This window comes from Gymnoscopelus braueri (assembly GCF_963280865.1).
Source record: "Gymnoscopelus braueri genome assembly, chromosome: 6".
Lineage (NCBI taxonomy): Eukaryota > Metazoa > Chordata > Actinopteri > Myctophiformes > Myctophidae > Gymnoscopelus > Gymnoscopelus braueri.
Window position 1 is genome coordinate 49,640,710 of NC_137607.1, and position 13,879 is coordinate 49,654,588.

Here is a 13,879-nt window from a genome sequence, read left to right on the forward strand (position 1 = left end):
TCCAAGACCTCCAAGTCACTTTCTCTAAAAAACAGACAGTACGGATTAACAAGCATTGTCACACATGCTAAAATTAATTTGTACAAGTCACAGTATTCTTCTTGGATCAAAGTAGTGAAAAGAGCACGACCAAAATAAGGCGCAGTAATCATGTTCCTATTTATTCCCTGAGAAGCATTTTCCGCTAAACGGGAAGTATCATCAGTTGAACTAGAAATGACTAATGTAGAATCTTGAACATTAGCTGTTGACTACTTGGTGCCTACACACCCACATCAAATCTATGACCAACACTGCCCATTTGGTGGACCTTAGCCAATGTGTAAATACGTGTGGAATGAACAGTACGGGCTAGTTCCTGATACGGTACATCAATAACATGAATCACCTGGCAGCTTCGCTCAGAGACAAAGATGATGCAAATAGAATGTCAATATTTCGGAGTCACTGGCCCAACATCGCATTTTTCAATGCAAAGTTTGTCAGACTTTGTCATCCTACCTGATAGTGTTTCAGTGGTGCGTGGAAAAGTCTCAAAATGTGTGTTTCAATGTCCTGGACAATAACATATCGTAATGATCATCATTACTAAAGGTTATTATGATTGAGTTACAGGTCATACACTACTATACAAGGCTGGTAGACCTTCAGGGCCAGGCCATGTCACATATCTATTTCAGTTTGTCCCACAGTATAAATTCAGATGAAACACAATTAAGAGTCAGAAATAATGAAAGCTTTATTTACAATCTCAAAGTTAATTTTAGTTAACAAATATATACTATGTACATATTTGCAAAGTGAACAGTGATTATTTTACAACAATTAATCGGGTTACAGTGAACAGTGATTCAGATTGGACAGAAGACCGCTGAAATATATTTACACCCATAAAAGAATTGTACAAGTATTCAAGTGCACTACCCGCACACTCTCAGCATTATAAATATTCAAAAACATTGCAAAAGATGACATTTTCTCTGTACGTACTTAATTTGATTATCAAATCATTTGTGCCAGTTTTTGTTTTAGAATCAATTGACAGTCTTTTGAAAGTTTAAGGAGAAGCTGCTCCATGGCATAGACTTGTTTCCTGAAGTTAACCATATTTTAATAAAATGGGGGTGAATCAGCATTGTTTTGTTTTTCTATCAAGTCACACTGTAGGAGCAACTTCGCTCTACATCATTCAGTTTCAAGCCTCATTGCAATTTCCCACTAATCTTATTCACAAACTACAGCAAAAGGCTAGGTTGTCTGGTCTGTACAAAGGCAACAATGTACAGTACAGTAGTACATGACCAAATACTGCATAGTTAGAAAAAAAGGGAACACAATTTTCCCCCATCTACAATCAATCAAGTAGACAATCTTAGAGAGTTTGCAGTAAAGCCATTTGAGAAAAAAAATCTTGTGTACTAGTCATGTCACTGTTACAGTTACAAACGCCTACAGAGCAGACACCTAAGTCATTCAGCATGAGGAGATTGGTATCAAAAGGTACATTTACAGACAGACAGGTTTTTACAAGTTAAGCCCAATTCATACTCTGCAGTATGACTGTCACACTTGTAGAACATCTGTTTTTTTCTGCAAGTGACACAGACATGTGATGGGAGTATAAATTAAGCTTTAATTTTACAGTTTAAATACAGACACGTTAGCCTCTAGTAAAACAAACACAAGTAGGAGGACTTAAAAAGACTTATAAGTCTTTTGTCTTAAGGTCACTTTCTCTAAAAAACAGACAGTACGGATTAACAAGCATTGTCACACGTGCTAAAATTAATTTGTACAAGTCACAGTATTCTTCTTGGATCAAAGTAGTGAAAAGAGCACGACCAAAATAAGGCCTTGAACATTAGCTGTTGACTACTTGGTGCTTACACACCCACATCAAATCTATGACCAACACTGCCCATTTGGTGGACCTTAGCCAATGTGTAATGTACGTGTGGAATGAACAGTACGGGCTAGTTCCTGATACGGTACATCAATAACATGAATCACCTGGCAGCTTCGCTCAGAGACAAAGATAATGCAAATAGAAAGTCAATATTTCGGAGTCACTGGCCCAACATCGCATTTTCAATGCAAAGTTTGTCAGACTGAGTCGAGGAAAAAAGGCAAATGAGGAGCGTATGAGGAGACATTCAACAGAACTATACTTAGGTAGAGGCTGGCTCATAAGGCTGAAATGTGATGTAACTGGAACACAGTTAAAGGGAAAGGTTGTCCTTAAAGCATCAATGACACAAAGGTAGTAGAGATCCATTGAGACAATAAGTTTAAAAGTTTGAGATATTAATTATGGTCTGTTATTAATGTGGTGATGCTACTCTAGGATGAAAGTACAGTATGTCAAAATCCTACTACTAAACTGAAATAGGCACTTTAACTGAATCGGTGAAAGACACAACTGAACTATGTTCAGAGCACTAGCCATTACACATTACTGTATTGTTGTCTTTTTACGGTCAATTCAAAATAGCTGCAGAGCCAATTGTGCAGCCGTATTTAGATGTGGCATACAGCAACCTACTACATGATTGGCTGATGAACCAGGTCCAATGAAATTTCAGCCACAGCAAAAGAAGTAAATGAGGTGCCCGTGGTTAATGTCTGCTGATGTTTACAATATTGACTGGTTTCTCCATTTGTTGGAGGTGTGTACGACACAGCAAAGCTTAAATTAGGTTGTACTATATCATTCTAAAATTATTCTATAATAAAGCCTACCGTCTACAAGTTGGAGACCAACTAGACATTTGTAGATGGTACCAAGAGACATTGTTGAGCTTAATTTACAAGCTAATATTTTTGTACTTAAATATTAAATTAAAATAGTTTCTTTAGCCTTTTCTCTCTGTTTACAATAACATTCTTTTTAACCTCTTATACAATGTATTGCCATGTCCACATTCACATTTCTCTTTGTGCTTTATTAATTTCATTTTGCTTTACAAAGTGTTAAAATAATCTTTGTTTTCTACATGTTGACAGCAAGATAACTTAAAATGTTTTCTTTATGCTCTAATCAAATATTTTCCCAATAATAAATATTCAGACGGCAAAATATTTGATACAATAAAATCTGGTCTGTGCGTCGCTCCCATATATTTTTATCTGATCTTCCATTGCTTTTTTAAAACATATTTGTCAAAATATGCAAAGCAAACTACGATGGCTCTTCTATTCTCCAGTGGACATTACAATACAGTTTGCCATGGAGCAGTCAACTTTAGCAGCAATAATTGACCCAAAACACTAACAAGAAGCACAGTTCACTTCATCAACAAGTCTACTTATTTTGCAACTGGTACAGTTCAGGAGGTGAACCAGGGAACGAGAATATTGTAAGGTTTTAGAAGGCTGGATTGATCAAGAGGTGTTTTGTGTGTAAGACAGAGTGACGTGGTCACTACACATTCTGCTGTCAGCTGGAGTGGATTCAGCAGATTCAACACTGACCATGTCACATGTAGAAAGGTTCCATTAGGAGCTGTACAGCTAAAGAGGTAACGGTTGGGACTGAAAGGCATCTGGAGGTTGCTGTTGGCACATCAGCTACTGGAAGCCCTAGCTGTGGTACTTGAGCTGGAAGGGTTTGTCAGGAAGAGGACAGCAAAAAAAAAAAAAGCTCTCAGGAGAGGGCAGCTCTTTTAGCTCTGTTGTCGTAGATTTGTGTCAAAGCATCGGCGGTGTCCTTCAGCAATGTGTCAAAGATGCTGTCTGCCAGCTGCATCTTGACAAACAGCTCATCTTCATCATAGTTGACCCACTGAGCCTCCTCCTCGTGGAGCTCCTGGACCTAGGAGACACGCCGGGGTTAGCAAGCAAATGAAAACACTAAGTGAGATTCAAATGTATAAATACTAAGAAAACAGAATAGCTATAAATGGAAAGTTGCATGCATTCATTTCAAGATAAACTACTGGTATACTGGAGGCAGTAGAATCACTAGGTTGCCAGTTCAATCCCTGTGGGTTTGTGTTGAGATGTCCTTGTCAAGACACTTAACCCATTCAATCGAGGAACGCACACTGTGTCATTTAATTATTTTAGCTATAACCATTATTTTATACTTTGGGCAATTTATTTTGGAAAAATCGTGAAAATTTGTGCAAATCTTTAAATATATGTTTTTTTAAGCAAAAATGTTTTACTAAAATCTTTGCTTCCAGAGGATTCTACAGTAACGTCTTCTAAATCCTAACAGTTTTTTGAAAAAGAAATTATGTTGCTATAACATCAGTGGTTGTCAAACTTTTTCATGTCAAGGACCCCCAAAATGATATGTATTTGGCCGCAGACCCCCATCTCAAAATATTTTGTTCCAGGGACCCCCATGCAGAAGCAAAGATTTGAGTTAAAAATGTATATATATATTTTAAAAATAGCAGATCTACAAGCTTGTGAGCTCTATGAGCTTGTATATCTGCTATTTTCTAATAGCAGATATTTTTTTAAGATGCGTTCCCGGAGTGAATGGGTTAAGCCCTGACTGCCCCCGATGAGCAGGTTGGTGACTTGCATGGTTTCCTCTGCCTTCGGTGTGTGTGTACGTATGTATATGTGTGGATGGGTGAATGTAATGCACATTGTAAAAGTGCTTTGGACGAAGGCACCATGGTTATCATATTTGACTCAAAAAGGAGAAGACAATAGAGTTCTACTCTTACCAGTATGTGATCTACTCGGTCTCGTTTCTTCCTGCCAAATTTGAGCATCTTCTGCCAGTCAGACTTCTGGTTGTGGTCTTTCTTCAGACCGTAATGCTTCAATACTTCTGTTGCTACGAATTCCTGTTCAAGAAACAATCACACAAAAGTTCAGCCGAATACTTCACACACACACACCTGTAAATTATACTGCACGTACCCCCAAGCTTCCGAGAACATTCGACTTGCCTGGACTTTGGTGATGTCTCCGGCGCTCTTGACCTTGTGGAAGTATGAGGAGCTGACCCGCCGAGGTTTCACCCACTGTGGCTGATCGACGTTAGGGTCTTCGGCATAGATCTCCTGGAGGATCTCCCACGTCAGGTCATACACGGCCTACAGACAGATGTCGAGAACAGTGATTGGTCTTCAAACCAACTAATTTATTTGAAACCTCATTCTTATTCAAGATGCTTGAATTTAAATGATAACATTTATTTCAGCTAAATGGGGGGGTATTGATCCAATTCACAACATAATAAAGAGCAATAGTCGGCTTTGACTAGCTCCAATCTGCATAGCAGAGTGAGAAACAAGCTTTACCTGTCTGTAGCTACGGATGCAGAGGGCCTCCTGGTCCTGCCTATTGGCTTCTTTACCCAGATACTCCGGTGACGGCTTCGGGACGGGCAGCCCCGCCAGGGTCGGCGTGCCCTGCTTCACCAGCTGACAGCTGTCCCAGATCTCCTGTGTAGCGGCATGGACCAGCTTCTCCACCTCTGATGCAGAGTGGGGGACCACCATGGCAGGCTGCTCGGGCAGCTTGGGGGGCAGAGGAAGAGGCAGCTCGGGCCTGGGCGGGGTCTTGACCTGATGCTCTCCACCTGTAGCCAAGCCACCCAGGGCTGCTACTACAGATGACCCCGACATCCCTCCTCCTCCACCTCCCAGCCTCTCTTCCTCCTCCTCCTCCTCCTCCTCCCTCCGTTTCTGTTCGCGTCTCTGCTGTTCCCGGCGGGAGCTGAGACCAAAGTCCTCGTCGAACCAGTCTTGCTCGTCGCCCAGATCGTCCAGCAGTTCGCGGCTCAGTTCCAGCTCCGCTAGACGCTTGGCGAGCTCCTCTTGACCGCTGGGCCCCAACACTGGACTTTCCTATCAGGACAAAATCAGAAAGAATACAATGAATTTGTTTCAGAATTTATTTGAAGAGGCATTAGACTAGAATAAATCATTGTCCAATAGTGCCATTATATTGTTAATTAAGGATATTATGCTTTTGATCTACTGTGAAGAGAGTCTCTTACTGATTAAGTTTAAAAAAAGTTAAAAAACAAAGATCGTCCAATTCAATAAAGTCTGTCAACATAGAAAAGAGTGGTCGTATGGACTTTGGATGTACATATCCTGCAGACTGAGAGGGGGTGGGGACTGAACAAACAAAAACAAACTTTTCATTCATTTATTTAAGGCTACAATCCAGGACTCATTTTAATTAACAACATTTTTATTATGAGCAATATCTGTATGGTAAAGAATTTTAATACAATATAACTAGTACATCTGCAGTGGTTGGAATGGTCTCTCTACTTTTCCATTTAGAAACCTAGTGTGGGTACTAGTTTACCTACTGGTTAACAATGTCAACTAGAATATTCGCAATTCTGGGAAATTGCAAGGTGTGGTTGCGCCGACGCCTGTCGCGGGTCGCGGCCCCCGGGACTCGAGGAATACGCTGGGAGGAATACCGTCGGAGACTGCGCCAATTGCATTGTCACGTCACTCCTGAGATCACTTGCGTTTCATTTTGAGAGGATTGATCCCCCCCAAAATCATGTTTTTGCATCAAACGGTTACATTTTGTGCATTTGTGGTGCCCCCTATGGATCAAAGTGGAAATGCTTTTGGGGATTCGTTGAGTAAACCACCCTTGACATGTGATTCAAATTTGGGATTGACCGGACGTTTTGTTCGTGATTTTTGGCCTTTTTTGTAAAACAGGCCCCTCCCGCTAACTTTGGAAGCCATTTACGGACGAACGGTATGGACTATCAAAATTCCGCTTGGAGATGTTTATCGCATGGGTCCAGAGATCATGTATATCGATTTTGGTGTGTTTTGTGTTTTGAAGAAAATTCAAAATGGCTGAAAATCTATCCTGGCGCAAATGGGCGTGGCCTATATGGGGAGTTGCGTCCAAGGAATCTAGGGGAAAAAAATGTATTCTACGACCTACGGTTCAAGAGTTATAGGCCAAAACGTAAAGTGGCCTGTTATAGCGCCACCATGAGGCCGACTGGTGTAAGTATTTTATTAATAATTTCGCACTAAATTATAAACCTCCCCTCCAAGTCTTGTAACTCTAGCCCTTATGGTTTCTGAGAAAAATTTTGTTGAATGAGAGTTTTTTCATTTTCCCATTAAAGTGGATGGGGAAATTTAATGCACTAATAAATCAATATCAATTAAACTATTTAACCAATCTCTTAGCAAAATACAAGCGCACGATTCTCGGTGAAGCCGGTCATTTTGACATATGGCACGAAATTGTGGGGAAAAAAACTGTGGGAGGAGTAGCGCGGCAAAATAAAGTTTATCTAGAAAGAAGAATAAAGTGGGAAGAGTACTATAGTCTGGTTGCCCTGTTAGGGCAACCACACTAATAAAGTTATTGACAGAAAACTGCTGTGATATTTTGCAACACATGTCTACACAGCTATTCATCATTTCCAAATTTGTGAAGAAGACATTATCTGTTTTACATGTTGATTAAGTTCACTAAAACATGAACTCACCGTTCGGTTGCCCAGTTCTGGGGATGACAACTCCTCCTTGTCAGCATCCAGGAAGAAGGGCAGACCGTCCTTCTGTTCCACTGAAGAGAGTCTATGTGCCTCCTCTTCATTTTCACTGAACAGGTCTCCATTCATCTGGTTGGCAGCTGCGATTTTCTGCTCTTTGGCTTTTTTAATTTCGGTGACCTGCTTTACAGCATCTTTCATAAAGTTATTGAGGAGCTTGTCTGCAAAAGCGCCAAGCATTTTTCTGTCTCCGTCTTCTCCCTCTGCACTCCTCAGATCCTGAATGACGTCTCTCGAGTCATCGTCGGAGTCTTTGTCTTCTGCAAGAGCCTTGGAGCTCTGCTTCCCCTGGCCTAGCTTGTCCATGTCAGAGATGAGGAGGGTGGTTGGTACATCATCAAACTCCAACATGATGTCGCGACTCCCTCCGTTATGCACTGGATGCCCAGATTCTATGTGATTATGTGAGTCGAGGTGGGCCTTCCCCGTCAGAGGGGTCAGGTTATTCTGGTGTTTGGCTGGATATTCAACCTCATCAGCAGGCTCTTTATCTCTGGACCTGTGCTCTTCAAGAATCGTTCCTCCACTTTTAGTCTTCAGATAACCTAGCTGCTGCGGTTTCTTCTCAGCAGTCTCCCGTTTATTCCCGTCTTTATCAGACAGGTCGTCAAAGAACGAGTCGTCATCTTCCGTGGTGTCCGTGTAGGTCTCATATTTCTCTGGCAACCGTGTGATTTTGTCTGGGGGAGCGAAGATGCCGTGGCACTCCTCACACTCAAAGTATACCACCCCATCATAGGTGCCATCGTTGCTCCCTTCTGACTTATCCAGCTCCACACCAGCCCAAAACCCATTGGCAAACTTGGTTGGACCTTTGAACTTCAGTGTGCCAGGCTGAACGTTGCTGACAAGAACCCGGTCTCCAATATTGAAGCTGGGCATCTGATCAGGAACTGGGGAAAGTGGCGACTGCGAAGGGGAGATGCTTGGAGAGTAGTTGGCGTTGATGTTGTTCTCCTTGGTGTCGATTCTGGAGTCATTGGTCTGGCTGTGGAGTTCTAGTAGCCTTCCAGAGTGGTGGCTATCACCATTGACTGCAGAGCGGTCACTCAGCTCCTCAGCAATGTCCTCCTCCACCTCATCTTCCTCATCTTGGCTGTCATAGGCTGGGGACCTGCTATAGGCGTCCTCCTTGGAAGCTCTGATCTCTGGACGGGATGGCGGAGAGGTAGGCTTGGAGCTATGGCGATTTTCCCTGGGCGATGACTCTACGGACGACTCAAAGTCATCGTGGTAACCGTCTGCAGAGGGATGAGAGGCCTCCGCATCCTTAGTCAGAGGCTCCTTCTTGGAGGAGAAAGCAACGGAGTCTGGGGTGTAGGAACGGCCATTTGAAGAGACACTGTTGTCATGAAGTGCCGAGGTATCCACAGCAGTCAAATGCGACTTGCTTGAGCGGGAAACCAGAGATTTGGCACCCTCTTTTTCCTCAGATATCTCCCTTGTCTTCATTTGCAGGTCTCTATCCAGGCCAATAGAGGGAGAATATCTGTGCTCTTCACTCTTGGAGGAAGGAATATGGGCAGATACAGAGAGCTTCTGTGGGTCACTGGGTCTTTCCTCGTGGTCTAGTTTGAGAAGACATTCAGAATGCTGATCCTCAGATTTATAGCCCACCTCTACCTCAAGCTCCTCCTCAATGACTGACCTATGGTTAGACAAAGCCTGGGATTGTCCAATCAGAGACCTGGCCTCCCTGGAAGCAGGCATGGAAAGATTCTCTGAGGAGAGCAGGCGTCCAGAGCCTGAGGCGGGATGCTCTGGGCTGCCGTATACTGGGGTTGGGGTGACTGTTGGCGGGTCCTCGTCAGACTGCTCCTCAGCCAGCGAGGTGGATCTACTTCGACCGGGTGAGGTAAGGTCATCTGCAAACAGCAAAACGGGAGAACATCCAGTTTTCAGAATACAAATGATAAAACAAATGCTGTGAAGATCACAAGAAATAAATGAAATGAAAAACCAAAACATTATTAAACAAAAATACAACACCCACCATGATCCAATGGAGAGTCAGAGTAGGTCCTCTTAGCGTCTACGGTAATCCTTCTGCTGTCCTCAGTGCTGTGGAGCAGGCAAAGATGTTTCAATTTAAACCTTTTGAAGGCTCCTCTGGTTTACATAATGAAGACTAATTTATGATTCAATGCACAACGTGTGTCGCTCAGAAATAACTAATTTGTAAGCTAAAGATATCAACTTTGTGCATAAATTCAGGCTCAACACTCCACATGTTGGTAGTGAATGTGCAGTACCTGTGTGGGGGAGGTGGTTTGATGCTGGGTTTCTCAGAGGTAGAGGTGGGTGCTTTGATCTGGGGTTTGGCAAAAGGTGTTGCATCTGGCTCCTTATTCAGCTCTGCCTTGGTCTTCTCTATAAAATCATTATAGGACTGTGCAGAGGAAAAAAATTAAAACGAAACATTTTATTACAGGTTAATACATACCTTGTCAAAATGAACATGGAACATGGATAAGAGGAGACGTACTTGCGCACACACACACACACGTGTGTCCAAATTACGCCATTCTCACGGGTAAGGCCGCGCCCTTTGAACCCTTTACACGCCCCCCACGGCCGTCCTCAGTGTTTGCTATGAGAACATAGGCTAACGCAGTTATATATCAAGGTGATAACGCGACACCGACGCAATTATTATATTTATACTTATATTACATAAACGCCAGGTCGGCTGCCCCTCTTAGATCTTTTAGATCGCTTTTTAAAACACCCTTCTGTTTGCTGCTGCCTTATATATTTTTTTAATTAATATTAATATATATATATATATATATATATATATATATATATATATATATATATATATATATATATATAAAATACAGGATTAAAAAACATCTTTGATCAAAAATAAGTTACTTCTATACTTCTACAAGTTCTACAAGTGAATGCATCGAGGTGAGTCACCATAACGATCATCATCGTCTTGGGTCATCTTTCTAATTCATTAACATGCTAATCATCGTCTCATCATCATCGTCTTGGGTCATCGTTCTGCAGCTATTGCTATTGAGTACATTAAGTACATCAAATGGCATGTGACCTCACCTCTATCAATTTGATGTACTTCAATGACAATAGCTGCACCTTGCATGTTAATGAATTAGAAAGATGATCCAAGACAACTCACCTCTACGCATTCACATGCCATTTGATGTAATCAATAACAATAGCAGAACGATGAGTAATTAATTAGACCTACTTAATATTATCCTACAATTTAGCGAGACTAAAAAGCGGCACAATTACTTCAGACTAAACTTGCATTCATTGGAAAATCATCCAGAAGAGAAAGGGGGGAAATAACTGTGAAAGGCAGCAGCAAACAGAAGGGTGTTGTAAAAGGCGATCTAAAAGAACTAAGAGTGGCAGCCGACCTGGCGTTTATGTAATATAAGTATAATATAATAATTGTGTCGCGTAATATATAACTGCGTTAGCCTATGTTCTCATGGCAAACACTGAGGACGGCCGTGTGGGGGGCGTGTTTGGACGCATCGCTGTCACTCAAGACGGCCGTGTTTGGGTTCAAGGGGGCGTCCTTACCAGTGGCGTAACGCAGAATCGCGGGGCCTCCCCGCGGGAGTTTCACGTGAGGCCCACGTGCATGTACGTGCACAACCCCGCGCGCGTGCGCGAAGCCCCGAAAAAAATCGGTCTAATTTGGGTCTAATTCGGTCTTTTTCTGGTCTAATTCGGTTCTATTTGACCAATATAAATCAACTTTTTTCTTTTTTTTTGCTGTAAAAATATTTTTATCAGCGCAGGCGGGGCCCCCCCCTGCTGGTGGCCCCCCCGCACCGCAGCACTTGCGACCCCTCCGTTACGCCACTGGTCCTTACCCATGAGTGCGGCGTAATTTGGACACACGACACACGACACACACACACACACAAGACAAGTACACCCAAACAAAGCTGGCCTAAGCACCAGTTCCCCAGCCTACACACATAACACTTACCTCCAGCTGCTTCAGGAGGCTAGCTTCCTGTGCCTTCAGGCGCTCCTTGTTCCTCTTCTTCTGTTCCTTCTTCAGCTGGTACGCCATAGACTTGCGTTTCCTCAGCTCTTCCTTCAGAGCCCTGATTCGGCTCTCAATGTCACTCTGGTCTGATACAGGTTCTGGAGGAATATTTACATGTACATGGTAAATCACAATTAGAATGCCAACTCAGTGCCAGAATGCTGTGAAGAGCAACTTCGCGGACACTGAAACGCAATCAAACCGAGTTCATTTTTAGGCATGTTGCTTTGCCTGGGCCTTCACTTCTACACAATGAATAACACCAGAGAACCCATTAAGACCTGAAGCCGATTCTACAAATGTCTTCTAAATCCCAACAGTATTCCGAAAAAAACGTATATTTCTATATCAGTGGTGCTCAAACTTTTTCATGTCAAGGACCCCCAACATTATATGTATTTGGCCGCGGACCTCCATCTCAAAATATTTTGTTCCAGGGACCCCCAGAAGCAAAGATTTGAGTTAAAAATGTTCCCTTTAAAACAATATATTTTCCTGATTTTTCAAAAATAGCAGATCTACAAGCTCGTAGCGCGGCACTCGGTGCCACGCTATGAGCTTGTATATCTGCTATTTTTTAATAGCCAAAGTGTAAAATAATGCTACACTAGCTCAAATCAAAAAGTGACAAAGATGCGTTCCAGGTCTTAATGGGTTAATGTGAAGGTTGAAATACCAACTTGAACTGTGGATAAGCAGTGACGATGCCATTTCTACCAGCTAGCAACAGTCATGGGCCTACACACAACTATCTTTGCGTGTGCTGCAATAGTGCAATACAAACCATCCTCTTTTCCCATCACACAGCTAAGCAGGTTAAGTAACAGGGAAGTGCTCGCATAATGCATTCCTGGCAGCATCACATTATGCCTAACCACACTGTGCCAGCAATATACTGTAGCTCCTCTCTCTCTCTCTCTCTCCCTCATCTTTTCATCCTGTCTGCTCTGAGGCTTCATGATTAACATGTAATATCTATCCGTCAATTTCAAAAGTTAAGGCGAGGATGTATCGCTAACTTGTGTGTTGGGGGGGGGTCGCAACTCACCAGTCTGTGTGGCTGTGGGGGTGTCGGTGGAATGGGTTTTTGCGTCGCTGGGGGTCCGGGAGGCGGTGCAAAGCTGCATCTTGGTATTACTACCGCTGATATTTGATGGAGAGGGAGCAGTGCTGAGGCTGCCTTTGGCTGGAACAGACTAGGCAGAGTGCACAGAGAGAGGAGGAGAGAGAAAGAGGAGGGTTCGTTCAGGATATGATGAAGTGGTGGATGATCAGATTTATGTCTGTAGTGCACAGTAACAAATAACGTATGACCCAGTCTGTGTCCCATACTCGGGAGAAGAAATGCAGCGTTACTGTGCCGTGCAGCAGCAAAAACAAACAATTACACACTAGTGACATTCCCATGTGGAAAGCCTTGTTTGAAGTATCTATTTTTAAAGCTCATTGACAAAGAGTCTTGAAATTCCCCTGCAGCATCTAAACAGGATTCCGCAGTCTAAAGGAGGCTGGATGAGAGTTTCAGGACACAGATCATATTCTCCACACAGGAGCACAGAAGTGACTTTCACTGAGAAAGTCGTTCACTCTACCCTTCAGCAAAGTGATAAAGAATGCAAAAAGGCCAAACTAACTGCAACCCAAAGAAACAATAAACACCCTAACAACACAAACTACTAAAGTGGGTTGCACAATTTGAAAATAAAAAGATATTGCTGGTCTATTTTAAACAGGACAAAAATCTCTCTTGGAGAAGCTGGTGATAGGGAAGACTGGGACAAAATAAGAAATCAACTGTATTATGGCAGAACTGTCCATGAAAGGAAAATCACATCCGTGCTTACTGGCTTGCTAGGTGATGGAGAGGCGGAGGTGAAGTCTTGGGTGTAGTTGTTGGAAGGGCTGCTGTGGATGGAAGCTAAAGGTGTGTCAGGGACGGAGTCAGGAGGTGCTGTGGATGGACTGTCTGACACCTGGGCTGCTGACCTCTCTGTGTGAATACTGGACTCAGGTGTCGCAGAGGAGTAGTCACCCTCACTCACACACTCTGTGGACATGGAAACAGATTGAACCACTTAACCACTTAAACCCTCTATTTTTACTGAAACATACAACTACTTACGCCACTATTTTCTCTCTACATTACATTTCTTCGCCAAAAATCGCAGCTCTACAAGCTCACAATGTGTCACGCTTGTGAGCTTGTAGATCGGCTATTCTGGTTAACGTTCCCCTCAGAAAATGGATGCTGGTGTTCAAGAGGTTAAGCTATTAAGCTAAATTATATAACCCGTTTTATACTTTGTCGTACGTCGGTG

The 13,879-nt window shown here is 42.7% G+C and overlaps 1 protein-coding gene across 6 annotated transcripts in view; it reads right to left on the bottom strand.

Moving 5' to 3' along the window:
* Positions 1 to 714: 714 nt before the first annotated feature.
* The window catches only part of cep350 (centrosomal protein 350), a 46,499-nt gene continuing 33,334 nt past the window's right edge, over positions 715 to 13,879 (bottom strand). For all 6 annotated transcript variants that reach the window (XM_080429770.1, XM_080429768.1, XM_080429769.1 and 3 more), the window contains 10 exons: positions 13,406 to 13,608; positions 12,610 to 12,757; positions 11,499 to 11,659; positions 9,772 to 9,908; positions 9,513 to 9,580; positions 7,454 to 9,384; positions 5,265 to 5,813; positions 4,911 to 5,057; positions 4,683 to 4,805; positions 715 to 3,811 (listed from right to left, as the gene is read on the bottom strand). In XM_080429770.1, the coding sequence (XP_080285896.1) occupies positions 3,644 to 3,811; positions 4,683 to 4,805; positions 4,911 to 5,057; positions 5,265 to 5,813; positions 7,454 to 9,384; positions 9,513 to 9,580; positions 9,772 to 9,908; positions 11,499 to 11,659; positions 12,610 to 12,757; positions 13,406 to 13,608 (3,635 nt within the window). In that variant the 3' untranslated portion in view covers positions 715 to 3,643. The remainder of the gene's footprint in view (positions 3,812 to 4,682; positions 4,806 to 4,910; positions 5,058 to 5,264; positions 5,814 to 7,453; positions 9,385 to 9,512; positions 9,581 to 9,771; positions 9,909 to 11,498; positions 11,660 to 12,609; positions 12,758 to 13,405; positions 13,609 to 13,879) is intronic.